At 51.9% G+C, this 25224-nt stretch overlaps 15 protein-coding genes across 16 annotated transcripts in view; 8 read left to right on the top strand and 7 right to left on the bottom strand.

The window, feature by feature from the left end:
- The window catches only part of PPTG_18028 (STE/STE7 protein kinase), a gene marked incomplete at both ends in the record, with an annotated part of 1945 nt that extends 548 nt beyond the window's left edge, over positions 1-1397 (bottom strand). The window contains 4 exons of the mRNA XM_008916087.1: positions 124-212; positions 275-388; positions 471-561; positions 622-1397. Coding sequence (XP_008914335.1) covers positions 124-212; positions 275-388; positions 471-561; positions 622-1397 — 1070 coding nt within the window. The remainder of the gene's footprint in view (positions 1-123; positions 213-274; positions 389-470; positions 562-621) is intronic.
- Positions 1398-1558: 161 nt separating this feature from the next.
- Positions 1559-2516, bottom strand: PPTG_18027 (hypothetical protein; the record flags this gene model as incomplete). The annotated part of the gene is made up of 2 exons (XM_008916086.1): positions 1559-2109; positions 2177-2516. The coding sequence occupies 2 exons, from the start codon at positions 2514-2516 to the stop codon at positions 1559-1561; spliced, it is 891 nt and encodes a 296-aa protein (XP_008914334.1).
- A 495-nt stretch (positions 2517-3011) lies between these two features.
- On the top strand, positions 3012-4413 carry PPTG_18026 (hypothetical protein; the record flags this gene model as incomplete). Its single annotated transcript, XM_008916085.1, has 2 exons — positions 3012-3578; positions 3646-4413. 2 exons carry the CDS (start codon positions 3012-3014, stop codon positions 4237-4239), a joined length of 1161 nt encoding a protein of 386 aa, XP_008914333.1. The 3' UTR covers positions 4240-4413.
- Positions 4410-5177, top strand: PPTG_18025 (hypothetical protein). Its single transcript, XM_008916084.1, has one exon. The coding sequence runs from the start codon at positions 4528-4530 to the stop codon at positions 5098-5100; it is 573 nt and encodes a 190-aa protein (XP_008914332.1). The 5' UTR covers positions 4410-4527; the 3' UTR covers positions 5101-5177.
- Positions 5161-6053, top strand: PPTG_18024 (hypothetical protein). Its single transcript, XM_008916083.1, has one exon. It carries the CDS (start codon positions 5358-5360, stop codon positions 5937-5939), a length of 582 nt encoding a protein of 193 aa, XP_008914331.1. The 5' UTR covers positions 5161-5357; the 3' UTR covers positions 5940-6053.
- Positions 6054-6672: 619 nt separating this feature from the next.
- PPTG_18023 (hypothetical protein) lies at positions 6673-7512 on the top strand (the record flags this gene model as incomplete). Its single annotated transcript, XM_008916082.1, has 3 exons — positions 6673-6924; positions 6983-7052; positions 7124-7512. The coding sequence occupies 3 exons, from the start codon at positions 6673-6675 to the stop codon at positions 7510-7512; spliced, it is 711 nt and encodes a 236-aa protein (XP_008914330.1).
- Positions 7513-7533: 21 nt separating this feature from the next.
- On the bottom strand, positions 7534-9548 carry PPTG_18022 (hypothetical protein). Its single transcript, XM_008916081.1, has one exon. It carries the CDS (start codon positions 9433-9435, stop codon positions 7672-7674), a length of 1764 nt encoding a protein of 587 aa, XP_008914329.1. The 5' UTR covers positions 9436-9548; the 3' UTR covers positions 7534-7671.
- Positions 9549-11259: 1711 nt separating this feature from the next.
- On the bottom strand, positions 11260-11403 carry PPTG_24281 (hypothetical protein; the record flags this gene model as incomplete). Its single annotated transcript, XM_008916080.1, has 1 exon — positions 11260-11403. The coding sequence occupies one exon, from the start codon at positions 11401-11403 to the stop codon at positions 11260-11262; it is 144 nt and encodes a 47-aa protein (XP_008914328.1).
- Positions 11404-11473: 70 nt separating this feature from the next.
- PPTG_18020 (hypothetical protein) lies at positions 11474-14595 on the bottom strand. The gene has a single exon (XM_008916077.1). The coding sequence runs from the start codon at positions 14553-14555 to the stop codon at positions 13686-13688; it is 870 nt and encodes a 289-aa protein (XP_008914325.1). The 5' UTR covers positions 14556-14595; the 3' UTR covers positions 11474-13685.
- On the top strand, positions 11550-13685 carry PPTG_18021. Of its 2 annotated transcripts, XM_008916078.1 has the most exons (4): positions 11550-11787; positions 11895-11946; positions 12019-12091; positions 12166-13685. In XM_008916078.1, the coding sequence occupies exons 1-4, from the start codon at positions 11686-11688 to the stop codon at positions 13616-13618; spliced, it is 1680 nt and encodes a 559-aa protein (XP_008914326.1). In that variant the 5' UTR covers positions 11550-11685; the 3' UTR covers positions 13619-13685. The 2 variants fall into 2 exon arrangements, with proteins under 2 accessions (XP_008914326.1, XP_008914327.1); XM_008916079.1 differs by having other exon boundaries at positions 11550-11946.
- A 1-nt stretch (position 14596) lies between the features above and the next one.
- PPTG_18019 (AGC/AKT protein kinase) lies at positions 14597-17667 on the top strand. Its single transcript, XM_008916076.1, has 2 exons — positions 14597-14924; positions 15039-17667. Exons 1-2 carry the CDS (start codon positions 14793-14795, stop codon positions 17529-17531), a joined length of 2625 nt encoding a protein of 874 aa, XP_008914324.1. The 5' UTR covers positions 14597-14792; the 3' UTR covers positions 17532-17667.
- Positions 17668-18159: 492 nt separating this feature from the next.
- On the bottom strand, positions 18160-18291 carry PPTG_24280 (hypothetical protein; the record flags this gene model as incomplete). The annotated part of the gene is made up of 1 exon (XM_008916075.1): positions 18160-18291. The coding sequence occupies one exon, from the start codon at positions 18289-18291 to the stop codon at positions 18160-18162; it is 132 nt and encodes a 43-aa protein (XP_008914323.1).
- A 488-nt stretch (positions 18292-18779) lies between these two features.
- On the top strand, positions 18780-20171 carry PPTG_18018 (hypothetical protein). The gene is made up of 2 exons (XM_008916074.1): positions 18780-18836; positions 18920-20171. Exon 2 carries the CDS (start codon positions 19004-19006, stop codon positions 20024-20026), a length of 1023 nt encoding a protein of 340 aa, XP_008914322.1. The 5' UTR covers positions 18780-18836; positions 18920-19003; the 3' UTR covers positions 20027-20171.
- On the bottom strand, positions 20145-21938 carry PPTG_18017 (hypothetical protein). Its single transcript, XM_008916073.1, has one exon. It carries the CDS (start codon positions 21915-21917, stop codon positions 20304-20306), a length of 1614 nt encoding a protein of 537 aa, XP_008914321.1. The 5' UTR covers positions 21918-21938; the 3' UTR covers positions 20145-20303.
- A 43-nt stretch (positions 21939-21981) lies between these two features.
- Positions 21982-23919, top strand: PPTG_18016 (hypothetical protein). The gene has a single exon (XM_008916072.1). It carries the CDS (start codon positions 22059-22061, stop codon positions 23811-23813), a length of 1755 nt encoding a protein of 584 aa, XP_008914320.1. The 5' UTR covers positions 21982-22058; the 3' UTR covers positions 23814-23919.
- Positions 23920-25224: the final 1305 nt, after the last annotated feature.

The raw sequence follows: 25224 nt of genomic DNA, 5'->3' as shown, positions 1-25224 counted from the left end.
CTGAAACACCAGAACGCCATGGCCCCGATCGTCTCCTCCACAATGTCTCCGAAATCGGTCCCTGACTCGGCGAAGATCGTGGTCCGTGAGTTCCGATGAAGTTGCTGAAGCCACGTAGCACACCGACGAATTGAACGTTCAGTGCTCGTAGCGCTATGAAGCTGAAGCCACGGGGAGTCGAGGAGTTCCTCTACTGACGCACGCTCGGAAGGCTAAAAAACATGTAAGTCAGCAAACAGTATCGTAATGAAATAAATAACATTGAGCACGTTACCTCTTTCTTCAGACACCGACCGATGAAGTCGTGAAACTCGGGGGTGAATGGCTTTCCGTTAGCATCATCCTCTGGCAAGCTAGGTTCTGGACTTTCAACTATACTCTGGACAACCTGGACGAAAAAACATCAACCATACAAATTAAGGTATGTTGTAGAAGGACCTCATAATTTTTAGTATACATGTAAAACTCACGTCGATGTAGCTCCGTGCATTCGCGTACGGGAAGGTTTGTGTCGCGCACTCGATGAGCACAAGACCAAGGCTCCAAATGTCAGACTTGTAGCTGAAATCGAAGAAACGGCGTTAGTACAATACATCCGAAAAAAATACCTTTACAACTTACTCGTAGGGTTCGTTCTGTACACGCTCCGGTGCCATGTACTTGAATGTTCCCACGAAAGTTTGTGCCATACTGGTGGACGAACTTAGTTCACGAGCAAGTCCAAAGTCCGTGAGCTTCACAGCTCCGTCCTGCTGAACGAGAATGTTTTGAGGTTTGATATCGCGATGAACATGGCGAACAAGCTGGAGGTGTGCGAGTCCAGTCAATATCTGCATAGCGATGGCAGCAATAACTCGTTCAGGTACCACATCGTCATCTTTCGGCAACTTTGCAAGCAGTTGATCTAGTGACCCCAAGGCACAGAATTCGAGTACGATACTTAACGCGTGGTCCTGGAAGTATGCGCCGTAGAACCCCACGAGATGTTCACTCTCGATACCATACAACGTACGGATCTCGGTCAGCAACTGGTCGCGTCTCGGCTTGTCGAACACGTTGGTGACCACTTTGACTGCGTACAGAGCGTTCGATTCACAGTGCCGAGCTTTGAACACTTGCCCAGAGCTGCCTCTACCGATCATACTGATGGTCACCAGTTTGTCCAGTGCCACGAGCTTTCGTGACTCCACAACGCACTCGTCAACTTCATCGTCCTCCTCCTTGTGTCCTGCTTTGTCGTCCGCAAACGTGACACCGGAGCTGTTGATCCGGAGACCCGCTTTGTACAGAGTCGTCTCCCCGATGTCACACGAAGCTTCAAACTTATCTTCATAGTCGTGTTTGTAGTCAAGATCGTGGTCTGATGCAACTACACTCAGTACTGGCCGAGTCTTCATGGTTTTGGCAGGAGTCTAAGTCGGTCAAGTCTGAAGTTTTGTACAATGAGTCGACTCTTGTCGTCCATGAAACGTTCAGAAGGATGGATACCTAAGGCTAAGTGTGTTTCCTGGTTTTCAAAAATAAAGCACAATCTCAACTCCCTACAGTCTCTACGGTCTTATCTTCGGTTCATGCAGCTCTCGTACGTCGGGATCATGTATTTGATGTTGACGAAGGCGTCTACACCGCCGTGTTTCTCGAGGATGTTGAGAGTTTCGAGGATGAGGTCGCCCAAGTTCTCTTGTCGTCGTTGAGCATAGTCGATCGAGTCACCGCAGTTCACTCGCTTGGTGATGAAGAGATTGAAGATCGACAGAAGCTGTCGATAGTACGGCACAAGCGCTTCACCGGTGTACGGACAGCTCAACACAAGTCGCTGCAACACCTTCATCTGAAGACAGAGCACTGTCTGGTTACGTGTCATGAGGTTTGCCTTCATCGGTGGGATCAACTGCGGCAAACATGGCAGCACTCGACTTCCGCCCTTCTCCAACATATCCAAAGTGCCGTTGAGCGCCAAGAAGTGATACGGCTCCTCTAACTCTCGTAGCCCCTCCATAAACACTGGTAGGTAGTGCGAGAAGTCGAGCAGGGACAGATCGACCTGCCACTGAAGCTTCCGCACGGCTCCAGCGAAATTAACCCGAACAGGAAGATCGCCGCGATTGTCTGTATATCCAACAGTAGTGAGAGAGTTAGTCTTTCATTTTTTACTATCGTGAACACGTTTACTTACAGAAATATCTGAAGCGTGTAGGCTCCACTTTTCGAGCCTTGAAGGCACCTGCAGACTGAGGGCGTACAATCGGCGCTAATGGTCCTGGTCGAGTGCAGATCGCAAGCGCTGCGTGACTTGTTGACGATGTAAGCCCCCCTGACTTTGCTGCTGTTGCAATTTTTGCCATCTGCCGCACGTGATGTACTGAGGGCGAGTGAGTGCTCCGGTTCGGTTTGGCTGACTGGATGTTCCTTGCGTTCACCCTCGCGATGGGCATAGAGGTGCTGCCGGTACTAGGCTGCAACATTCTGAGCTCCGACGCTAGCGCTGACATCGAATTAGTAGCACTTGCCGCCATCCTTCGTTGGTTCTTTTGGGGTCTTGTACCAAATGAAAAAATGACCCCCGCGGCTCATATTTTGCTAAATTAGAACACACAACATGCCTCGGTTCTTATCAGTAGTAAGATACTCGCTTGTCTCGCGTTCATGCTAAAAATGTGACTCTGATAAAGAAGCTGGTTGTTTACAGCGATATTCAGCGATGAGGAGAGTAACCAGCTTCATGGTAAATTGGGTCAGAACGAGAACACTTCAACGTAGCCGTTTGAGATGGTCGGAATGCCCGAGACGTAGCTAAAGTACTCTCAAGTGACCAAAACCTGACTACACCTTGAAGCGGAAAATGGCAACAACACTGCAACGCACTCGCAAACAAGCCCATTTCCACAGATCTGAGGTATCGATGCAGAGCGACGCAGTATGAGGATGTAAAGCTTCACTACGAGGCAAAAGCAAGCGTTTCCTAATTCAGTTTCCGTAATACGGGGGTTTACCATAACTATCCTTCCCAAATGACGACTGTCGATCAGCAACTAGCTAACTTGGTCATCCGTCAATACCGCTCTCTAGATCACGAGGAGGTGGTGCAATTGTACCTCAACGGCATGCGTTCGTACTCTTTCGAGGGTGAGGACGAGGCTAGCAAGACGCTGTGGGAGCAAGTACGTCAGGCCTCCGTGAACAGCGATCTGGCTGACATCGAGGGCGTGTATTTGACCAGCGGGGGAAACTTTTGGGTGGCAGTTGTCTCCTCTAGTGACAGAGAGGAAGAGGTAATTGCGATGGTTGGACTGCAGCTCCATAGCGGTGACTTGGGCGAGCTACGCTGCATGTCCGTCAAGGAAGGATATCGACGCGTTGGACTGGGACGAAAGCTGCTCAAGCACTTGGAAGATTGGGCCCAAACCCACGGATTAAAGCGCGTTAAGTTATCCACGGGTATGACAATGACAAGGGCAGTGCAGTTCTACATGGCTCACGGGTACACACTCACGCACACAACAATCTTTACGCCCGAGATGCCGCATGAAGAAGCTCACCTCGCCAAAGATCTCTTTGTTATGTTCTCGAAAAAACCGGTTTTGAACAGTATTGTGCACATTTGTTGTCGTCATCATTTGATGCCGCAATCATGCTTTATTGTAGGCATGTGATATGATAGGAAGCACTTCACTGCTGACGTCAGTTGTTCAACTGAGTGTTCTAATGGCAACCGTCAAGCAACCAGAGTTCTGCATTCGGCAGTACGCGCCACAGGACCAGGAAGGCGTGAACGCTGTCTTCATCGACGGCTGTGAATTCTACCGCGATAGCTTCCCGTCTCATGTGCAGGAGCACTGGACTGAGTTCATCCAAGAAGGTCTCGACGGAGATTTATCGCGCATTCTCAGCGCCTACATCGCCCCTGGCGGCAACTTTTGGGTCGTAACGACGCCAGAGAACAGCGTACACAAAGTTGTTGGCATCGTTGGTTTAGAGGATAAGGGAGATGGTGTCGGAGAGTTGCGGCGTATGGCTGTCTCCAGCGCTTTCCGTCGCCACGGACTCGGCCGGCGGCTGGTGAACGAGCTAGAGACCTGGGCCAAGGATCACGGCTTCACCAAGATCTTTCTCATGAATGGTGGCCCCAAGGAAGACGCGCGTGCCTTTTACCGCGCCATCGGATACCAGGACGTCGGCATGAAGGTGGTGTCCGTCGAACCGCACGTGGAGGTGTTCCAGCTTGCCAAGCAGCTGTGACCTCTCGCACTCATCTCGCTGCGACAGCTTGTGGCGTGGTACATGTATTGGTGTTGCAAGATCATAGGGTAGTACAGCGTTCGATTAGATAAAGTTCGTACATGTAGGAAGAGTTGACGTGACTGCAGCTGAATCGAATGAGCCTTTTATTGACGGTCATTCATCCAACACCGGTATGGTCTCTACTAACAAAATAAGTGCCGGGCAAGTACTGCTGGCGCAGAACGACCAGTCACTTTCCTTTTGACCTTCGTTTGCAGACCTCGATTACTGAAACACCAGAACGCCATGGCCCCGATCGTCTCCTCCACAATGTCTCCGAAATCGGTCCCTGACTCGGCGAAGATCGTGGTCCGTGAGTTCCGCAGCGAAGACCTGCCTCAGGTGATTCAACTCTTCAAAGATGGCATGCTCCACTATCCGAAGAGCCAGCAGGACCCGCACCTGGACGACTACATCGCCGACAGCCTGAAGATGGATCTCAGCGACATCGATGGCACTTACTTTAAACCTGGTGGCAACTTTTGGGTTGCTACGCCCCGTGATGATCCGACACTTGTGGTCGGCATGGTTGGTCTTGAGGCGAAGCCGAATAAGGAGGGCGAACTGCGACGCATGTCGGTAAAGTGCACTCATCGTCGATACGGCATCGGACGGCTACTCATTTCGACGCTAGAAAAATGGGCGTCAGATCGTCAATTCCACAAGATCTGGCTCACCACGGGTGGTGTGATGGAAAAAGCGCGGGCTTTCTATATCTCCGTGGGCTATTCGGAGACCGAGGTCATCGTAATTCACGAGGAACCTCGTTTCGAGGTGATCATGATCGAAAAGGTGCTTGCACCGGCAATCCTTGCATGAGCAATAATAATGAGTGGGCACCAGAAAATCTTTTAGTGACTGTTGTCACTCATCCAATCACACTCCTCTAATCCTCATCTCATTGTATAGATTGATGCAGTGCTTTGCTCGGTTCGTGCAAACATAGCGGATAGAATGGAGGCAATGCTTGGTATAGTCTCCTTTAACTCATCAATGGGTGCCGCACCGGCACGCTCTAAAGCAATGACACTTAGAGATTCACCTTCGACTGCACAAATCTAACCGCCTCAAACGCCATGGCTCCCACGGTCTCATCGACGACAGCAACGCCACCAGCTCCAGTTCCAGCCAACGACGCGACCAAGATTGCAATTCGTTCGTTCCGCAAGGATGACCTGCCGCAGGCGATTCAGTTATTCAAGGAAGGCATGCTCTGCTATCCTGCTCAGCGAGAGAACCCGCGTCTGCTCGAGTTCATCGAGGACAGTCTCAAGACTGACCTTAGCGACATCGAAGGCACATACATCGCTCCTGGTGGCAACTACTGGGTTGCCACACCACACGACGAACCGACACTGGTGGTTGGCATGGTTGGACTCGAAGCGAAGCCCGACAATGAAGGTGAACTGCGCCGCATGTCGGTAAAGATGAGTCACAGGCGGTATGGTGTCGGGCGTCTTTTGCTGTCGACGTTAGAACACTGGGCGGCGGAGCACCAGTTCAACAAGATCTGGCTCACCACAGGCAGTGTGATGCAGAAGGCAAGAGACTTCTACGTCTCGGCGGGCTACGTTGAGACCGACGCGTATCTCATCCGAGAAGAGCCTCCGGTATACGCGGTGGTCAAACTGGAAAAGGTGCTGACAGCGTCAGCGTAGTAAGTAGCTAGAGCAGACATTATTATTGATTCTAGCAATCCACTGACAACTTTGAAAGACATGGTCCTTCAAATGGATTTACCAGGAGACGAATAACTAGAAAGTTGAATCGACTACCTTCTCTCTCTCTCTCCTTTATAGACACACGGTGCGTAACGTTATTAATAATAATATGTGTTGCGTACTTCTCATCCGGAAGCTAACACTGGGATTAAAATAGTAAATCGGTATTTTTATTTAACTTTGTCATAACAGACACTGTGTTTTCGCTGGAGGAGGAGGAGGAGGAGGGGGTGGCGAATAGCTTTCCTTTTGGAGAGATAGAGCGTTTACATATAAGGGCGAACACCGCGACGGATCTTCCGCCTAGGAAGCCAGACACTATTAAATTCGAGCTACCACTACACCATCGAATCCTAGTCTTTGACCACTCGCCACGCGCCAAAAAATATGGGCATCCTCAACTGTGAAATCGTGATCCGTCAACACCGTACGGAAGACCTGCCTCAGTTGTGGAGGTGTTCACGGCTAGAATGTGCTCGTATGAAGCGTTCCGCGACATGCCCGAGCAGTCGAAGGTGTACCTGTAGTCTGAACAGCGACTTGAGCGACATCGGAGGTATCTACATCACCCCTGGAGGTAATTTCTGGATTGCAACACCCAAGACAAACTCACAGAAATGGCTGGCTTCGTGGGCCTTCAGCCTAAAGACAACAAGGAAGGAGAGCTGCGATGAATGTCCGTGAAAGACACATATCGACGCTTTGGTGTTGGACGGAAGCTCGTCGCAGCACTCGAGAAATGGGCTCAAGAGAACAGATTTTGGAAGGTCTGGTTGACGATGGGAGCGTCATGGACAAGGCCAGAGCGTTCTACCCCTCGGTGGGGTTTAGGCAGACAACCGTCGCCGGAGTCAGCAAATATCTCTACTTCGAGGTGTACACATTTGAGAAGGTCCTGGATGCCCCGTTGAATGCCAAAACGGTAGAGACATCAACAATACACAACACTGATGATAGAAAAGAAGCTTGAAGCTCGGCAGACATTGTTGTACGCCAGTTCCGACCGGGGGGCGGTGGCGCTCTTTGAGGACGGCATGATGCACTACCCCTGTGCACAAAATGCATGCTGAGGTAGTGCATCAACATATTACGGAGGCTTTGACAACCGGTGACCTGAGTAGCATCAATGACGTACAGCAAACCTGGAGGAAACTTTTGGGTTGCAACACCTCGATTGAAGCCGACCGAAATGGTGGGGATAGTGGGTCTCGAATCTCAGGACGCCAACGCAGGAAAGCTACGCCGCATGTCTGTGAAGGAGAACTATCGACGCCGTGGTGTTGGTCATCTGCTGATTCAGGTACTTGAAGATTGGGCCAAGAAGCATGGCTACCACAAGATTTGGCTGGGCGCAGGAACTGTGATGGAGAAGGCGCGTGCGTTCTACTCGTCTGAGGGCTACACCCAGACAAAAACTTTCGTTATCAACGAGGATCCGCATATCGAAGGAGTCGTCTCTGAAAAGACGCTGGATAACGATGCAATTCGTAAGAATACGCATATCGCTTGAGATGATAACGAATGTAATTAGTTATCCCAAAACTCATCTTTATTTCTTTGTTCACCAACTATCGACGTAACGCTAGATCCATGAAGCGCGACCAGTTCACCTTGTTCATACCTGGTTCCCAATATATAAATTACAACTTTGTATCCTAACGATCTCTGACTAACTCGCCATATCTGCCATAGCCTTGAGGTTCACGACCATGGCGTAGACGAAGAAGACGATAAAGATGATCCAGATTGCGATGCACGCGAACTTGCTGTAGCCGCCGTATACGCGCAGTTGTTGCGCGTCGAGCTTCTGACGCGGAAGGAGGAGCACCGAAAGGAGAGACATCGCGTGCACAGCGTACGCGATGAGTAGCAGCAATAGTAGTCGACCTGTTCCGTCGTCGAGACTTACCGGGGCAACATCAGCCATCCAGTCGCTGCTGAGTGTGCGCATGGCGATTGCAATTGTGCTTCGGAACGAGAGCAGCATACCTTGCGTAGCTCCCTCCGATCCATTCTCAGCGATCTCGGTAGCAGGAATTAGTGAGAAAATAGTGATGATCCCGTCCGTGAAGCCCATAATACAGTTGATCGTGTCGTAGAACGCCTGGGTACGGACCGATGGTACGTAGATCATCACGATAGCGCGGAAGGTCTCGGGGATGACCATGACAGCGATACCCAGACATACACATCGTCGCCAAGACGAGTTGGACCAGAAAACCTTCCACATGATCATAGACGCCATGGTGGTCACGTACTTGAGTGCATTGGTTATGAGCGTCGTGTTCGGATTAAGCCCCGCCATTCCGATGAAGACGGCGTTGGCCGAGCCGAAGTAGAATCGCGTGGTCGCCAACAGGATACACAGGAACAGCACAAGCTGCCACACGGCACGTTGCTGACACATCCTGAAGAAAGCTCCAATACGAGCACTGGCCGTGGACGGAGCCGTCGTGATCATGGCGACGCTGCCTTCCTCCGCCACAATCTCATTCATCAGTCCAGCTTCGGCATTGACCGTCCGTTCGGAGCAGTTGCGTAGCACGAACGGCACGGGCATGAGACTGAGTAGCGCCAACAGGGCGTATACCCAGAACGGGTCGATACGCAGCGCGTAGTTGTGCTTGCCATCCTCGTCGAAGCGAACGAGGATGGCAGTTAACCACAGTCCAATCCACTCGATGCCTGTTCGGAAGAGCAGATAGTTGATCTGCAGGGTACCGCGCGTAGTGAGCGGCTCACGTTGGGACAGTTCGATGACACGCGCGTCCGTGGCGATCTTGCTGAGCATGGTGCCGAACGTAGCGCCCATGATAAGCACCATATAGTAGATGATGTAGTTGCTAAGCTCGTCTTCCGTCGAGTCATCCACGTCCACGGTGGCGGAGAGGATCATCAGTCCCATGCACATGAGGAAGCTCAAAAGTGTACCGGTGATCATGTAGGACTTCCGACGGTATCCTCCAATCGGTACAACATCCGACAACAGACCGAGGAAGAAGCTGAGTGTCGTGGGGATACTCAGTAGGCACTCGATGACGACGGAACTCTCGGATCGCTGCAACATAAGCGAGTGCATCAATGTCGGACGCATACAATATCGTAGAACGGCATAAATAATACTGCTTTGAGCCGTAGCGAACAGCAATCCATAATACGAAGCTGAGAAGAGGCTGACTCCGCCGCCCTCGCGCAGCGCGCCAAACTGCTGGTAGTTGAAGAACTTGTTGCCTGCCACGAAGCGGTTGTTGCCCAGCATAGCCGAGGGCTCGAGACTGTCGAAGCTGCTGCGACCGTCTGGTCCGTAGGTCATGGTCATGGTGGAGTGACCGTGCTCCATGCCTCCGTAGTTTGACTCCTGCACCGAGTTGGTGTAAGCGGAAGTGACGCTATAGAAACCGCCCCCTTCCTTGTGGTTGGACGGCACGCCCATTTCTGTTGGACCTGTAAATCAGCACGCGAAAAGCTGTCGTTTGCCCGGTGAATTCCAGAGTGAGACCGAACTGAACGAGGTGCAACCGGAGGCGGTGTGCGCGGCGTAAGAGCAGGGTCATGACGAGCAGCAGTGCTGATAGAATTGATGCAGAAACTGCTGAAACCTCTGACTCTATCGTGCCTACAGTGGGACTAAAGAGTTGAGCAGCGTCCCGGCTGCGAAGCACTTAGGTCATCTGGAGCCAAGAATTACGGATACGGAACTGAGCAAATTCGAACAAAGCAAGCACACCACTTTCACTTGAACAATGTAGCGACACGACAAATACATAATATTATGTGAGATTCGAACATTATATCAACTTGGACATTGTATGGAAACGATGTTCACGACCGTGATTTGCAAGGGTCAGCGATTTTGCTCTAGAGCAGGGTCAACAGTTGACTTGTTTGACTCAGTACGGCGGAAGCGTGAGCAAAGCCCTCGTTGACTCCCACTTGAACGCACGCAGGGCTCCGAAAACGCAGCCGGTTTCGAGTGGCACATTGTCTTGTCGCGAGTTTTTGTTCGCTCGAACGGTCAATTTTAAAGTGGTTTTCCGGATAATCAACCGTATCCTGAAGCTAATTCTGCAGCTTACTTACATCTAGGTGTTTACCAAAGGTCGCAGTTTTAGTCGGACTCGGTTCAGAAACCAGCTCATGGAGTTGTGGTTCGCTACATTGACTCTTGCCACCTAGTGCAATACGCGCCATCAAACCAGAATAGCCGATCTAGCTCCGGCCTCAATGCGATTCAAGAAAGCTCCCTGAGGCACTTGTTGGCGCGGAAGAACGGTGATCAATACGGTCCACATGACGTTTGTTTGAAAGTGCAGGCGGTCCTTATCGTTTGTGCAGCAGATAAGCAACGAGGTGTTGACCTGTGAGATCCCCTACATGTAGGATGCGCGTGAAAAATAATGCCAGCCGCAGTACATGTAGCTTAATTAAAGGAAACAAGCTAAATTATTCGGCCATAATAAACAACATGTACCACCACCTGGCCATGGTCATATTCCTGATGTCGCTTCTCGTCAAGATGATAAGTTCCGTTTCTCCAGATGACGGCCATGTTCGGGTCAACATCACTGCAAGGCCGGTGCTGTAACCTACCAGATCGCTTGCAAGCACGGGATGTTCCTGTCCAGCTCCAGCTCACACGGACTTGGACAGGGTGCACGAGCAAATTGCTTTGTGGACAAGATACTTGCATTGAGCTTGCTATACTTCAAAGTGTTCCCTTTCGCGAGCCGCAGCCAGTGCTGCCAGCCTTGTGCTGGAGCATCATCGCCGGAAAGGCAATGCACAATTGCAGTTAGCGCCAGGTGCATTCGCGCGAGGACGCAACGAAAGTTTGAGCAACACCGTCCTTCACCACGACAGCAGCTCTCATATTCTATCGTACTGTACTCCCGATACTCATCAAGGCTTTCCTCAAGTCTGGGGTGAGTTGCACTACCAACAGGGATGGATGTTCGACGAGTTTCTGTCAGCTGTACTAGCTGTACACATGCAGGGATGGTCAGATCTCTCTATCGTCGATGTTGGCTCTCCACACGAACACTTGCCACCCAGCAGCAATACCATCCGGTGAATTGCATTCGGTGCTTCGCGCGAAGAAAACGTAACCGCGTGATCCGTCCACCAGCGGAATAGAGCCGCGTGTCGGCGCTGCTGCTGCATCGCAACCATGCGCTTTTCATTTTGATGCGTCGTAACGTACAGCAATGTATGTCCACCAATACGGACGATGGGACTCTCACACTACGGTGGTCGTGAACTAGCAGCGGCTGCCATCGTGCTTGACTTGTGAGATGGTCGGCATAACATCAAAAGGGTGAGCGCTCTTGCACTGCGGCTTGACGTTCTGATGCGAGCGCTTGCAGATGGAGCTGCGGCCAGCTACGGACTGCAGCCTCGTCATGTCCGTGGCGAAAACTATGTGCGAGCTTCAACGATATAACTGGCCGCTCCAACATTCGTCAGGATCGGCCTTCAACCTTGACACGCACTTCAATCAGCACTCTGTTAATGCATAATGTCCCTCTCACTTGATTGTTGTAAGTCTTTCAAAACCTATACTATGGGATTTTTCGGCTTCTGAAGAACACCAAGCGCAAGCAGGAGCTCCATCACCGACTCCATCGACTCCGCCTGCCCACGCAGCTTCTGCTCTCCTCTCTCTATATATCCCCGTTGAGTCGCCATGACGTCGATCTTCAGCGCCGGCCAGTCAATCTCGAGTATCGGCAAGTCGATGACAGCCATCGCCCGCGTGGAAGAGCACCTCGCCACTTTCATGAAGAAGGTAAGCGCCATCCTGTATGCTGCATCCACACTGCCGCCGCCTTGCAGAAGGACACAATAACCCAACGATGTGCATTGTAAATGGTGGTGTATGTGGCCTACTGACAGGTGATTTACTTCGAAAAGTTCTTCCAACGGATGGGGCCGAACTTGCCAACGTGTACGTTGCCATCGATCGACAACTTCTTTGTGCATTCACTGACAGATCGTTGCTTGTATTGCAATCGCTCAGGCGTAATGGACACAGCGACGCTGCTATTCCAGCGCTGCTACGAGTACCGAGACGAGATTCGCGACGAGTTAGAGTGAGTCGCAGATGTAGTATTGTAGAGCTTGGCACGGATAGCATCATATTCATACTCTGTATTGCTGTCTGTAGATCTAGCGTCGCGTACGTGGCGGATGCAGGTCGCTGGGTCGTAGGAATGGGCGATTGGAACAGTAAAATGGAGAAGCGGCTGAACCAGATCAGCGAGCTCGTGTTGCTGGCCAACACGCTGCTGACGGAGTACGCTGTGACGGGCCAAGTGGGCGCCGAAGGCTGTCGCGAAGATCTGGACGCCTATCTGCAGATATTATCGACAACTGTCACGTTGAAGAATGCGCCTGTGAATGGAAAAGATACTAGCACTGCAGGATCGGATGGTCGGCCCCCAGTACATGTAGTCCGAGCACAGTCGACGACAGCGGCAGAGTTCAGCTCGGAGATGTCAGCTTTGGGGACGGAGATTACAGGCGCTTTCTCCGAGATGTTTGGGAGCAAGGAGTTCGCTAGATCGACGTCATCAGGGACCATTGGACAGACGTCCAGAGCCCAAGCATCTGCACGAGCAGAGGCAGATAACGACGCCATGAACCCTTTTACGGACTCGTATCGACGCCCAGTTGACCCGTACGCCAAAGGGGTAAGCAGTGCTGGTGCTTCGGCTAGTAGTAGTGTCCAGAGTCTGCCGAATGGGACGTCGGGTGGTGGTGCAGTGCCTGAGTACCCACTGTCGGATGGAGACACACCGGAGGGTCCGTTAAGTCCTGTGAGTATGGGTGAGTACGAGTGCTTGGAGATTGACTCAATTCCGAAATATGCCGCCTTTAAATCGTCTGCTCAACTTGCCCGACTCCAGTACACAGGGAACAATAGCCTTGCTGCCAGCATGACAAGTGATGGAGGGAGAAGTGTGTACAGCGAGTCCAGTGCTGAGTACAACGAACTGTTTCCATTGCCATCATCAACTCAAGCAGTCTCGAAAAGTCTGAGCTCCCTGGATACGACGACTTCTGTGAAGAAGAAGCCTCCAGTGAAGCCAATCATGGACATGAACTACTCGTACGATTTTCAGTGCGAGGCCGCACACAATCCGTTTCTCTCGCCGAATACTCCAGGTCCCATGTCGCCTCCAGAAGTCCCGGCTCGAGTTGAGCTGCAAAATCTATCGTCACCGGCCCAGCAATCACGTCGGTCGAGTAGTGGACACGGGCCATCTTCGTCATCACCAGCGCTGACACCGCCACCGACTATAGCAAGAGCTGATACAAATATTCAAAGCACTCCCGACTTGTCCATCTCCACTGCTGCTACTTCTGCCATGCGTTCAGCTGTACGCGAACCTGTACTCCAGACTGTGGCCCCGCCGCCAACACTTCACGAAGCTATCGACTTTAACCAAGCACAACCTCAAGCTCACGCAGTGCCAATTAGTGGACAAATCGCAAGTACTCAGACTTGGAGAGATAACAGTGTGCAGAGTCACGGTGTGTCCGAAAAAGACGCTGCTGCTCAAGATTACCGCGATAGTGATAACGAGTACGATCTGTTTGGGGCGAGCAAGTCGTGAATTCGGCGAATACTCGGTCTCATTAACATAAATTGAGTGATATTCTCGTTCTTTTGAGTCGATAGCATCAGTGCTTGTCATCCTTGTGGCGTTTGTAGTGCTCAGACGAGTCAGGGAGCGAGGGAGCGACCTCAATATTAAGTCGTTGACGTAGCTCCTCAATTGGAGTTTCGAACTCCTCTTCATACATGACGCAGTGCAGCGAGTGCGCGTTCTTGGACGCGCGGTTGGCCCAGGGCACATATACCTTCATCAGAAGGCAACGTTCCTCGCTGGTGAGACGCAGCGGGCCCACAAATGCACTCAGAGCACTCACAGGCAGCTTGGAGTGCGCCATCTCGACGTACTTAAGAGCGATCTCGCCCAGCACCGTCGGGGGCACGTTGAACAGCGTGTGCCAGAAATCATGGGACTCGCGGTGACGCTGCATGACGTAGGCGAGCTCCGGGTCATCCACGAAGCGCACGAGCGAGCGTCCATCGGCGTCAAAACCATGCGAGTCCATGAACGTGGCGTAATGACGGCCAAACGACTCGGCCGGCAGCGCGCGCAGGTAGTCCATGTCGATGTTTTCATTGCGGATCACAGGCTTCTCGGCCAAGATACGCGCTCCCACAGGGTCGGCACACATGCGCGCATGGATACGACGCAACGCATCGCGACCTGTGACTTCGCCTAGAGCAGCCAACATGTCGCCGCGCTCCGGGTTCGCGAACACAGTCAGCGCTGACGTGACTGACAGGGCGAGCTTCTGCAGCGGCGTCGTCGGCATATGCGATTCATACTGCACGCGTCGCTGCGGCAAACCAGCCACGGGGTCCAAAGCCTGGCTCGAGAAAGAAGTGGCAATTGGATTCGTAGGCGGAATACGCGTGCACACCCGCGAGGTCGCACGTGTCGCCGCTGACGCCAAGCGAGAGCGCAACATCTGTGTCATAAGCGAACAACTTCAGGAATGGTATCTCCATTATTGTGCGTGCTTTTGCACTGTCTATTTTATCCAATCAGTGAACGTCACTGCTTTGGATTGGTTGAAAAGATTTAAGGAGGATGGGTTCGATCTTCGAGCCCGCTTAGGTGCGACTTTGGTCGTCCGCCGCCGCAAAAGAAGGCCGCCGTCAAGACAGCCAGGGGACGGCACCGCACACTCTGCGGCGCGAGCGGACGAGCAAGGATGGCGGACAGCAGACGCGTGTTCGTGCAGCTGGCGGGTGCGCGAGACTCGCAAATGGAGGTGGGCGCGCCGGTCATGGCGTTCGTCATGCCCACAGATTCGTGGCTTTCTGTCGTCAACGAGTTCCTCATGGTGCGATAGCTATACCTGTCGCTTATAACGCAACTATCAGCATGTGGCTTATAAGCACATGCACCAATGAGGGGATCCAATTGATTTACTTGTGCGGTGCATGTCATATCGTAGAGCTGCAATGACGACGACATGGAGGTGGAGCAGCGACCGCCGGGACTACTGGAGGGATGCGTTGTGCTGCATGCGGCGTCGCTGCAGCAGATCTCGGAGCCGGCGAGCTGTGAGGACGGCAAGCAGTATATCTTATGTATGAGCTTGGACGATGCTGTGCGGCTCCAGAAGCAGAGATTCGGGGACAGCACCGCCAGCAGCGTCACTGGTAGTAGTGACACTGACGCACTGGCTCGTGGTAGCATCGCACTGACCGACCAGCTCGAGTCACTGGAAGAACTGGACTATTACTTCGACGATAACGGTACACTACGTCACTGCCGCACGAACCAGGCTGTATACGAGCTTATGAGCGACGAGAGGCGTGCCGGCGAGCTGGACGACATCGTCAAGGCTGCAATCTTTCACATCCAGATGGAAATGCTGGCCGAGTTGGCCTTCAAACAGGCGCGTGTACCTCTTGACCCGAGGCCTGATGAGCCGAAGGAAGCTCGTTCCAGTATTTTCCTTACATCAGACTGGCGTACCAACTCTAATCTACTCGTGGTAGTTAATGGTGGACGTGGAGCGCAGCCAGGTATTTGGAGTCGAGATCTGCTGATTCAAGAAGGTTTGGAGCTGGGATCGATGCTGCCAGTGATGCGTCGAGCTACAGCTTGCAACTTTGGTGTGGCTGTGGTGAATCCCTCCACTAACAACGTTACCATCGGGAATGATACATTCCCTATTCGAGGGAATTCATCGCCAGATGAACACATGCTCTACATGTGGGATAACATCATTTCTCGTGCTCAAGCCCGCAATGTCTACTTTTTAGCGTACTCGTTCGGCGCTAAGTCGGTGGTGACGCTGATCCAAAAGCGCGAGGATCAGGTTGTCAAGCGCGTAAATGCGCTCGTGTTTGCAGAAGGCGCCTATCGCATCGACCCATCGACTACGTCTCCTGCTGTGGCCCAATTCTTAAAGCAACGTGCCATCAACTTTAAGGGCGACGCTCAGATTGCTGTGGGTAGCCATATCCCAACAGAAGAGGAGAAACTCTCATGCAGTTGTTTGTCGGTTGGAGATCTCACAGCATCTGGGCCATCAGCCGACGGTAAAGCCCCACCAACTGCGCCAGCATCAGCGTTGTCCAAGCGCAGCAGCAGCAACAAGGCCCGGACTATTAGTCTCTCGCTGGAAACAACGTTCACTTACTTCGTGGCTGCGCGTGATCGCGGTTGTAGTGCAGCGCAGTTTATCTCGGAGTCGGAAGCGAAGACACGGACGTGGCTGGGCAATGTGATTCGCCATCGTCTGGACTCGCTGAAGCCTAAAAAGCAGAGTCGTCGCCTCAGTACTGCAATGGGAGCCAATGCGAGCGAGTCGCCTCATCATCGGAAAACAGCACGTCGATCTTCGCTGGACACAGACGCGAGTTCGTCGGCAATGCGCGCCTCGATCGCTAGCAGTCGTGGCAGCAACTCGTCCAGCCATCACTCGCACGGAGTGTCTGTAAGTGATTTCGACCTGATCAAGGTGATCGGCAAGGGATCAATTGGCAAGGTTTTCCTTGTTCGTAAGAAAGACACACACGTCGTTTACGCCATGAAGGTGTTGCGCAAGAAGAACGTGGTTCGTCACGGCTTGGAAGAGCATATCAAGACGGAGCGACTGATTCTTGAAGAGATCGACCACCCATTTATTGCGAGGCTGCGCTTCTCGTTCCAGACAAAGGATAAACTGTATCTCGTGACCGACTATTGCTCTGGTGGCGAGCTGTTCCATCATATGTCGGACGATGGTTTCTCGTACGAATTGTCTCGATTCTACGCGGCTGAACTTGTGCTGGGACTGGAACATCTTCACCGTCTGAAAGTAGCCTATCGCGATCTCAAGCCAGAGAATATCCTCGTTGAAGCGTCTGGTCATCTACGTATTACAGATTTTGGATTGTCAAAGTTGAACGTGGTGTCGGACAAAGGCGCGCAGACGCTGGTGGGTAGTCCCGAGTATCTCGCGCCCGAAGTGTACAACATGCAGAAATATGGCTACGCTGTGGATTGGTGGTCGCTTGGAGTCTTTATCTACGAAATGCTGACTGGCGTGCACCCATTTTTTGACGATAATCGCGAGGTTATGGTGAAGAAGATCATGACTCCTGGCTCTGTGAGCACGATGATGCCGCCCGAGATGCCTCCCGAGGCCGCGTCGTTGATTTGTGGTCTGCTCACGTTTAATCCGACTGAGCGATTGGGTTCGCGTGGCGCTCAAGAACTGCGTGATCACCCGTTTTTTGCAGATATTTCCTGGGACGGACTGATGCGACGCGAGGTGATACCGCCATGGCATCCAGTGGTGCAGGACGAGCTGGACGTGGGCAACTTTGACTCCGAGTTCACGTCGGAGCCAGTGGTCGATAGTGTGTGCACACACCAGTCAATGGTGCTGAGCTCCACATTCGCTGACTTTACATTCAACCCCAGCATTTCGGATTCCATGCGCAAGCGATAAAAAGCTTAGAATTAAGACCGTCAATTGCGTTTTGCTTGCATCCTTGACCCCTTCTCGACCCACGAAAAAAGAATAAATTGATGTGTACGTGCGTGCAATGATAATAATAAAAAAATCTTAGTCGTGCGTTTTCAGACTGTCCATCGAGTGGATTGGGAAACACGGTGCTTATAACAGGAAGGAGATTGAGACAGATAACGGAGAGCAACGTAATGAGACTGTCAAAAAGCACTCAGGCAGCTCTCGCTCTGGGCGCCATTATTGCAGCGGCATTCCTCAGCTCCGTTGGTCGTCTCCGACGCTACCATTAACCACATTAACGCGGCAGATGTTCTGGGTCGGAGTACGCCTGTAACGGGTATGGTAACGTTGAAGTAATTTGGCCAATCACAAGACGCGAATGGACAACTTCAAGCAACAGGATAACGGACGAAAGCTGCACCCAGTCATTAGGCTTTGGCCAATAGTGCCAGCAACATTCGGACACGACTGCTGACGCTCTCTTTTCGGTGGAGAGGTCGAGTCGCGGCAGCGATAAAGGGCTTCCCTACCGCTTCGGAGCCTGCCACGGCGTTGCTGAAAGTGAGAATGATGCCATCGTTGTTGGATTTGCGTGAGCGCGCAATGTTTATATCGTGAAGCTTAGCGTGGCATGCACGATCTTCATTTCAATATTTCCAACGAAGTCGTCAGCGCAGTCCTGAATCCAGCACCCTTTCACCTCGATAATGGAAAGACCCGCTGGCGAATAAGCCGCCATGATATATTACCGCGATAAAACATCATTGCAGCCAACCCACCGATAGAAAAAAAAAAATCCCACAAATACATTCATCGACGGTCTCTAGCGATTATCGGTAAAAACAACCACACTTTTTTTTTCTACTTCGAAGTTCCAAGCACCAGCGCTAACTGCTAATAGTGCACATGTACTTCGAAGCTAGTATTGTCAATGATTCATAGAGCCTCTAGTAACACGGAGAAAAACTCTGATTGTATGCAAATGCCATTTAAAAACAAGTGTAACCTCTGCAAAATGCCAGCACGCGATTTCAGGCAGTTGTATCAAGTTAAAACCTCTCTCGCTATTAGTGGTTTCGAAACGGCCTTCAACGCACTCGCCATTCTTCTTCTCCCAAGAAGGCAACCCAACGGGTTTGACAGCGAACAGTGCCTAATATATACCTTTTCGCGCCGTCAAATCAACATCGCTTTGCGAGACGGCCTGGAAGAGGGAGCAGCACAACAACTTAGCCATTGCTGCCGCCGTGCAACGTTCTCAACCACTCAAGCCCACCGCACAAGGTACCGCGCCCTTTCACTGCAGTGGTATCATTAAGATCACGCTGCTCTCGTTCCAGAAATCTTATTCAGATTTTCATGCGCAGGCCTGAGCCTGTTGCAGTTCACAATCCGAGTGAACAAGTCCCACCAACACGATCCAAAAGACCTGGAGACCTTCATCATTGACCATGCTCAACATCGAGCTGCCTGAACACGAGACCGTCAAGGCCGATAGCGGGTCTCCATCGTCTCCGTCCCATACCCCACAAGCCGATGGAGACCAGGACTTCACCGCGTTTCTGGAGATCGGATCGCCCTACGGCTTCAAGCACGACGTGCACATCCACTACAACTTCCAGGAAGCAAGATTCGAGGGGATCCCGGACAACTTTGCCGACTATTTGGTCTCCGGAGCCTCGGAACGAGGTCGTGCAGACACTATCTGCTCCATGGACACGTCGGTGTCCCAAGACTTGAAGGGCATTCGTCGGTCCAAGCGGACACGTACAAGCTCTGCCCCTATCGGTCGTATGAGCTTGTCCAGTATGATCGCGAGTATGGACCCGATCAACAGCAACGACCCCGTGCGGATAATGAACCAGCACTTCAAACTACCATTCCGACAAGTTCCACGGGTGGCTGTTCCTGGGTACGAGGAGAGAGTCCCCGCCGTGCTGGTCATGCTGCAACAGCACTTCGTTGCTAAACGAGGGTACATGACTCCTCACATCTTTCGTGAGTCACCCAGTAAGGACGAACGAGATCAAGCTATGCTCGATATCAACTGCGGAGCTTTCCGAGGAGGGAAGCACGACGTTCGGGTGCTGGCCGACCTCATCAAGCTCTGGTTCCGTGAACTACCAGTGCCTATTTTGCATGAAATACCTGCAGGCGAGATGGAACGCTTAGCGTCGGCTGAGAATGTTGAAGTCGAAGTGTTGAGCCTCTTAGGAGATCTGGAGTGCAGCATCGTGCTGTGGTTAGCAGACTTGCTGGCGTATGTAGCCGAATATCAACCGCACAACCACATGGGTGTAGATCAACTAGCCATTGTCATCGCACCAAACCTCGTGCGTCTTGAGACGGAGAACCCCATGGTTGCTGTAGCGCTCTCCAAAGCCGCCGTCGATCTCTTCCGAAGTGTCCTACGAGCTCGATTCCAGCGTCGTCTAGAGTTGAAGGCCACTAGAGTCATCGAGGACGAGGACTAAGACGACCAAGTCGACTCCCATGTCTATGATCCTCAAGCGAATCCTGATAGCTTACATCTATGTATTAGCTCAAGCGAGCAAAGTAGCGACTGCATGTAGCCGATGATCATAATCTAGTGTGAAATTTGTCTTTGAGTTTTGGCAAGTATTTCGTTATCCCAGGTCATATCGGAAGAAAACAGCACAAGAATGTGTGAAAAATGGCGGATAACTATGCTACTACTTACAAGCTAGACTGCCAGGTAAGGGGGGTACTATATCTCTATCTATCCGAGCGCTAGTACAGATAGGGCTGTAATTTCTCGATTCGGATCTCGTCCTGGCAAAGGCTCTCTTCCAGTGCTGTCATGGCGTTGAGAAAATACGCGCGGTCCTCTAGAAACTTGGCACGCGAACGCCGACCCATTCGTTTACGCTCCTCTATGGAGAGCAGCAGAATTTGTTCTACGCCCCGCTCGATGTCGGCTACGTCCACTTGTGCTAGTGGCATAAATAAGTCTCCTTTTGTTTGCCACCACCACGGATGCGGCTCTCCTACCAGCACGCCGCTCTTCTCGTCCACTAGCTCGTTCATGGGTGGTACGTTCGTTGTCAGGATTAATGCGCCAACACTGCGAGCCTCGTTAATATAGTGGCCGAACCCTTCGGTCTCGCTAGGACACAAGTGAAGTCCAATCTGGTTCTGCAATCGGTCCTTCTCTTCAGCAGGCACCGAACCACAAGCATAGTCCACATTTTGGAGTCTCCACGAGTCCTTATCACCGAATTGTTCCTCAATCCACTGGCACAAGTCGGCCTTAATCACACGGATGATCAGTTGCGGCCATTCTGGATGCAACGCCCACGCCTGTAGGATCACACGCGTGTTCTTGAACGGGCTCCAACCGGCCAAATGCAAAAATGACGTCCAGTCACGCTGTACCGCAGGCTGATACAAATCGCGACTCGTGTGTTTTGTGTAGAAGACTGAATACGAGAGTTGATGCCGATGTCTGTACTCGAGCACTTTCTTAAGCCCGATGCGGTTCTTAACCATCATGACGCCCACCGTGGGGTTGTCCAGCTCGTGTCTGTCGAAGAACTCGACGTTCTGCATCATCCAAATGCTTTTCTCTTTAGGCGCGTGAAAGTCTGGATAATATTTCTTGTCCACGGGATGTCGCTCCAGATAAATGTCAATGACCGACGGGGGCATATCCAGACGCTTGGCCTTCCCGTCGTCACTGTAACTCGAACTTTCCTGTTCACCATTGCCTCTGTACGAATACACGGGCCGCGCTGAGGGCAACGCGTTCAAATACAACTCAAAGTCCAGTAAAACTCCAGGTGAATCGCTAGGTGTCACAACGTTGATGCAGTACGCGGACTTGGAGATGATCGCCTCGTGACCTTGACCTCTTGTCTGTAGGAAGAAGCCAGCGGGTAGGTTCATCTGACGCTCCCGTTCCATTTCCTCTTCTTTTTCAGCCAATTGCTGCGCTTTCAGAGCCTGATTTTCAGCCAGCGTCTCGGCCTGGAACGTCTCGCCTTCTCCTCCTAATGGATTGCGATATCCCTCGTCCTTTGCGGCGTCCTGCTTGCTTCTGATAGTTTGTTTGGGATCTTGAGCCAGTTCATTACGCCGTCTCTCCTCCTCCTTCTGCTGAAGCGCCAATTCGCGTGGAGACACGTATAATGATTGGAACAGCAGCTTCATGGGCGGCGCCAGCTCGGCGCTTGTGGGTGTGGGAGCTAGCAGTGAACGCGAGGCTAGTGTGGCGTTGCAGAACTCTGTGTGTAGCTGGATCTGTGGCAATAGAGCGAAGAAGACTAGCTGCAACAGACTGCCGATCAGCACCAGCAGGAACACGCAGGAGCGCAGCAGGAAGCGCGGTCCCGACGACTCGCTCATGCTCCGCGGGAAGACTGAGAGGAGCCGTTATGCTCAATAGTTTCAAGGGGAATACTCGTGTGCACCACATCATTATGACGTGGTCCACAACATGACTGATTATTCCTTTGTTTTTCTGATTCCACGCTTTAGGTCCGACGAATGGGGCGACGTGGCTTCTTGCTGCTGCTCTTGACGCTGCTGAGCTGCGTGCAGGCTACGCAGAACGGACCCATGCCACCACCGGCACGGACACATTGCCGCGTGTTCATAGTGGCGGCCTCAACGCACACGCGCGTGCTGGTCCTGCAGAACGCTTACGAGCAGGACGGTATCAACGTCTACGACCAGTTTCCTGCGTTATCATCCGTCCTGCAGGATACAGACACACAGGACGAGATAAAACGCGCGGACGAGGCGTATCAGATCCTACAACCGGCGTTTGACCAGGCCGTCGAGTGGCTCAAGGATCGGGTGGATCCAGCGCTATGCTTCGCACATTTCGTCGTAGTTGAATCAGAGATTTCGTCTGGTTCCAAGACTCAGGACGCCGCGTCACTCGTGACCAGGCGCCTTGACCATTTACGGACTCGTGCCAGACGTGACAGCCACTTCCCCTTTGCGCTCAATGCGGAGCATCAAGGTAATAAGGAGAGTTTCGTGTCAAACGGAGACTTGCGAGTCGTGCCGGCCACTTGGCGTCGCTATTTCCATATAGTGGGGACCAATTATTTCTCTGGAAAAGTGGCACCGTCGCTCAGTCCTGGGCAAGTTGAAGTCTTCGGACTGCTGCACGTGGACGCTGGAGGAAAAGCTGGCAAATTGATATCTGAGTCGGATTCAGATGCTGCTGAAATGGTATTCGACATTCGAGAGCGATGGAGACGCAGCAAACGACAGCGACAGGTGAATGTGGCACTTAACATTAGTGATTTCTACGGACGTGAATATTCAGGCTTTGGACGGCGTGCAGTGCAGCAGGCTGTGATCCAACTGAAGCAGGAGAAGGACAAGAAGGCCGCATCGAGCGCTCTACAACATCCATGCTTTTTTAGAGAACATTATTCCGTTGTTGAGGGCGTAAATATGACGTTGCAAGGCACGGGAAACGCCGACAAATGCATGGAGCTTCTCCGGTCACATGTGAGGTCTAGTAACGCGAAGTGCCCGCCAGAAAACTTTTGTTTTTTGGGTAGCGCCCCGCAGCCACAGGGTGTTGGAACTTTCTACGCGTCAGGAGTACTGAGAGAAGCGGTGTTCAGTGCAAGTCGAGTGCTGGAATACGCAAGTGACAAGCTCGAGGAAAAGGAAGTGGACCAACTACAACTCCCAAGCCCGACTCTTCTGGCACTGCGGAACGCTGCAACGAGTTTGTGTACACTTCCGTACAAGGAGACAGTCGCTGGCGCTGCGCTGTCACATCCCGTGACAAACGATACCACAGCACTCGATGCGTTATGCTTCGACTTGTGCTACACAATTGTGCTGCTCGAGCAGATGGGCGTTCAGGACGCCGATGAACGTATTCATTTTGTGGATCGCTTTGAGAAACAGCCAGTACTATCAGGACATGGATCGATAGCGAATGGAGACCATGACGGACCATCTGAGCTGGTGGCTTGGCTCACAGGCGCATTCTTGTACTTGGAGGCGCTTCAACGCAAGGTCACCTTTTCTATAGAGTCGGAATTGTTGGCGGAACAGCTCAGCGCAGGACTACCTCTCGGCTGGAATATGAGTCTGGTGGTCTTCGTGGCAGCATGCGTCTACTTGTATCTTACGGCTGGTAGCGCAGTTGTCAAGGGGAGAGCTGGTCGACGTTCCGGCAGCTACCACCGCGTTGTGAATGGGGGAGCCAAGGCAAAGTATAAGGACACGACGCAGTCCATATTGTTTGTTGACGACGCTCGAGAGTAGTGTGCTTCCAGCTTATCAAGCGCTTGCACTTTCGCAATAGCCGAAGTACGGATCGAATTGCCCTGGCGCTTTGTAGCAGTAATATATTGAACGCTGACCTCAAATATTGTATTGTATTGCGAACGCGTTTCGCGTGCTGTCTAGCCACCGAAGTGGTTCAACTTCCGCATGCGTCGGGTTATCTCTTATGTTTTCTACTATTCCTCTCTTCTCTCGGTCAGAGTCCGGTTGTCGGAGCGTGAACCAGTAGTCCGTCGGTTAGTTTTTCCAACCTTTTCTGTCGTACGCGCACAAGCGGAGAAGGTAGAGGTCGGGGGCTCGCTGAAGTCTGTAGCCTGAGGAAAGAGTCTGGAGGTCAGCATCGAGAACCAGAGGGAGGGTCAGTCGCCGTCTGCCACGCCATGAGCCTTTGTCGCTGGGCAAGAAGTATGCTTCCATGAAGCGGTTTGCTGGGATGTCCGTCGGTCGGCCAAGAATGTGTCCGAAGAGTCTCCAGCGATTGCAAAGCAGGACGGCTTGGTCCCAGTCCAGTCGTAGAGCTTTTCGTTGGAGATCCAGTTGGGATATCGGACACCGATGAGTTGCCTGAGCTGCTTGCGGTGAAAGCTTTCGAGACCGACAAGGTCTGTTTGAGGGAGTGCCCAGGTCCCGCTGTTGACCTCAAATAGGGCGAGTAATAACTGCTGTTGCCTTATTTTCCGCAAGAGACAAACAACAAGCGATCGAAAAGATATTGACTTATCTATTGCACTTCTGGATTCGTCAACTATTGTGAAAGGAGATGGTTTTCGAGTACAAGAAGCTGAATCCCGAGTACAGACAAATTATCAAAAATAAAATAAAATGACCGGATGAAAAACGAATACTTACTGGTAAAACCGGCTAGACACCGAGTACACATCTAGAACAGCTGCAAAAACTTCAAGACCTGAGGTCAGCGCCTCTGCGACTTCAGCGGCATGGAGCTCATAACGCTACGGACTTTGCGCGCCAAATAATCTCACCCTGCAGCACAGGAAGCATTGCTGGTTTTCCCACCACCACTTCACCAAACTCCGGTACGTACGCCGGTGCACCGACGCTTTTATCTTCTAGCCTGCATATTATTACAGCTCTAAGTTATCGTATTGACTTGACACGCAGGAAATGACACGTAGCTCTCCGATTTCTCGTCACCCTGTGTTCTCTGTACTTTCAAGCCATGAGATGAAGTCTGCTGCGCTGACCGCAATGGAACTTTTCGACGCTCATCGCTACGTCCATAGCCATAACGACGGCAAGCGGGGGCGGTCTGTGACGTACAAGTGTGCTGAACATGACAATTGTGGACGAATCTTTCGCATACGAGCTGTGAGGATAACAGAGTTGAAGACATTACCTTTTGTGTTGGAGGCAAAAGGATCGCATTCTG

Source organism: Phytophthora parasitica (genome assembly GCF_000247585.1).
Source record: "Phytophthora parasitica INRA-310 unplaced genomic scaffold supercont2.79, whole genome shotgun sequence".
Classification (NCBI taxonomy): domain Eukaryota; phylum Oomycota; class Peronosporomycetes; order Peronosporales; family Peronosporaceae; genus Phytophthora; species Phytophthora nicotianae.
The sequence above is the reverse complement of the archived record's forward strand: the minus strand, read 5'-3'. Positions and strand labels throughout refer to the sequence as shown.

Excerpts from the sequence above, each read along its gene's own strand:
- PPTG_18019 (XM_008916076.1), top strand. The coding sequence starts at position 14,793 with ATGGCGGACAGCAGACGCGTGTTCGTGCAGCTGGCGGGTGCGCGAGAC. Across the intron at positions 14,925-15,038 it reads TCGTCAACGAGTTCCTCATG|AGCTGCAATGACGACGACAT; the intron begins GTGCGATAGCTA and ends GTCATATCGTAG.
- PPTG_18017 (XM_008916073.1), bottom strand. The coding sequence starts at position 21,917 with ATGAGCGAGTCGTCGGGACCGCGCTTCCTGCTGCGCTCCTGCGTGTTC.
- PPTG_18020 (XM_008916077.1), bottom strand. The coding sequence starts at position 14,555 with ATGACACAGATGTTGCGCTCTCGCTTGGCGTCAGCGGCGACACGTGCG.
- PPTG_18024 (XM_008916083.1), top strand. The coding sequence starts at position 5,358 with ATGGCTCCCACGGTCTCATCGACGACAGCAACGCCACCAGCTCCAGTT.
- PPTG_18016 (XM_008916072.1), top strand. The coding sequence starts at position 22,059 with ATGGGGCGACGTGGCTTCTTGCTGCTGCTCTTGACGCTGCTGAGCTGC.
- PPTG_18021 (XM_008916078.1), top strand. The coding sequence starts at position 11,686 with ATGACGTCGATCTTCAGCGCCGGCCAGTCAATCTCGAGTATCGGCAAG. Across the intron at positions 11,947-12,018 it reads GGGGCCGAACTTGCCAACGT|GCGTAATGGACACAGCGACG; the intron begins GTACGTTGCCAT and ends GCAATCGCTCAG. Across the intron at positions 12,092-12,165 it reads GAGATTCGCGACGAGTTAGA|ATCTAGCGTCGCGTACGTGG; the intron begins GTGAGTCGCAGA and ends TGCTGTCTGTAG.
- PPTG_18025 (XM_008916084.1), top strand. The coding sequence starts at position 4,528 with ATGGCCCCGATCGTCTCCTCCACAATGTCTCCGAAATCGGTCCCTGAC.
- PPTG_18018 (XM_008916074.1), top strand. The coding sequence starts at position 19,004 with ATGCTCAACATCGAGCTGCCTGAACACGAGACCGTCAAGGCCGATAGC.
- PPTG_18022 (XM_008916081.1), bottom strand. The coding sequence starts at position 9,435 with ATGGGCGTGCCGTCCAACCACAAGGAAGGGGGCGGTTTCTATAGCGTC.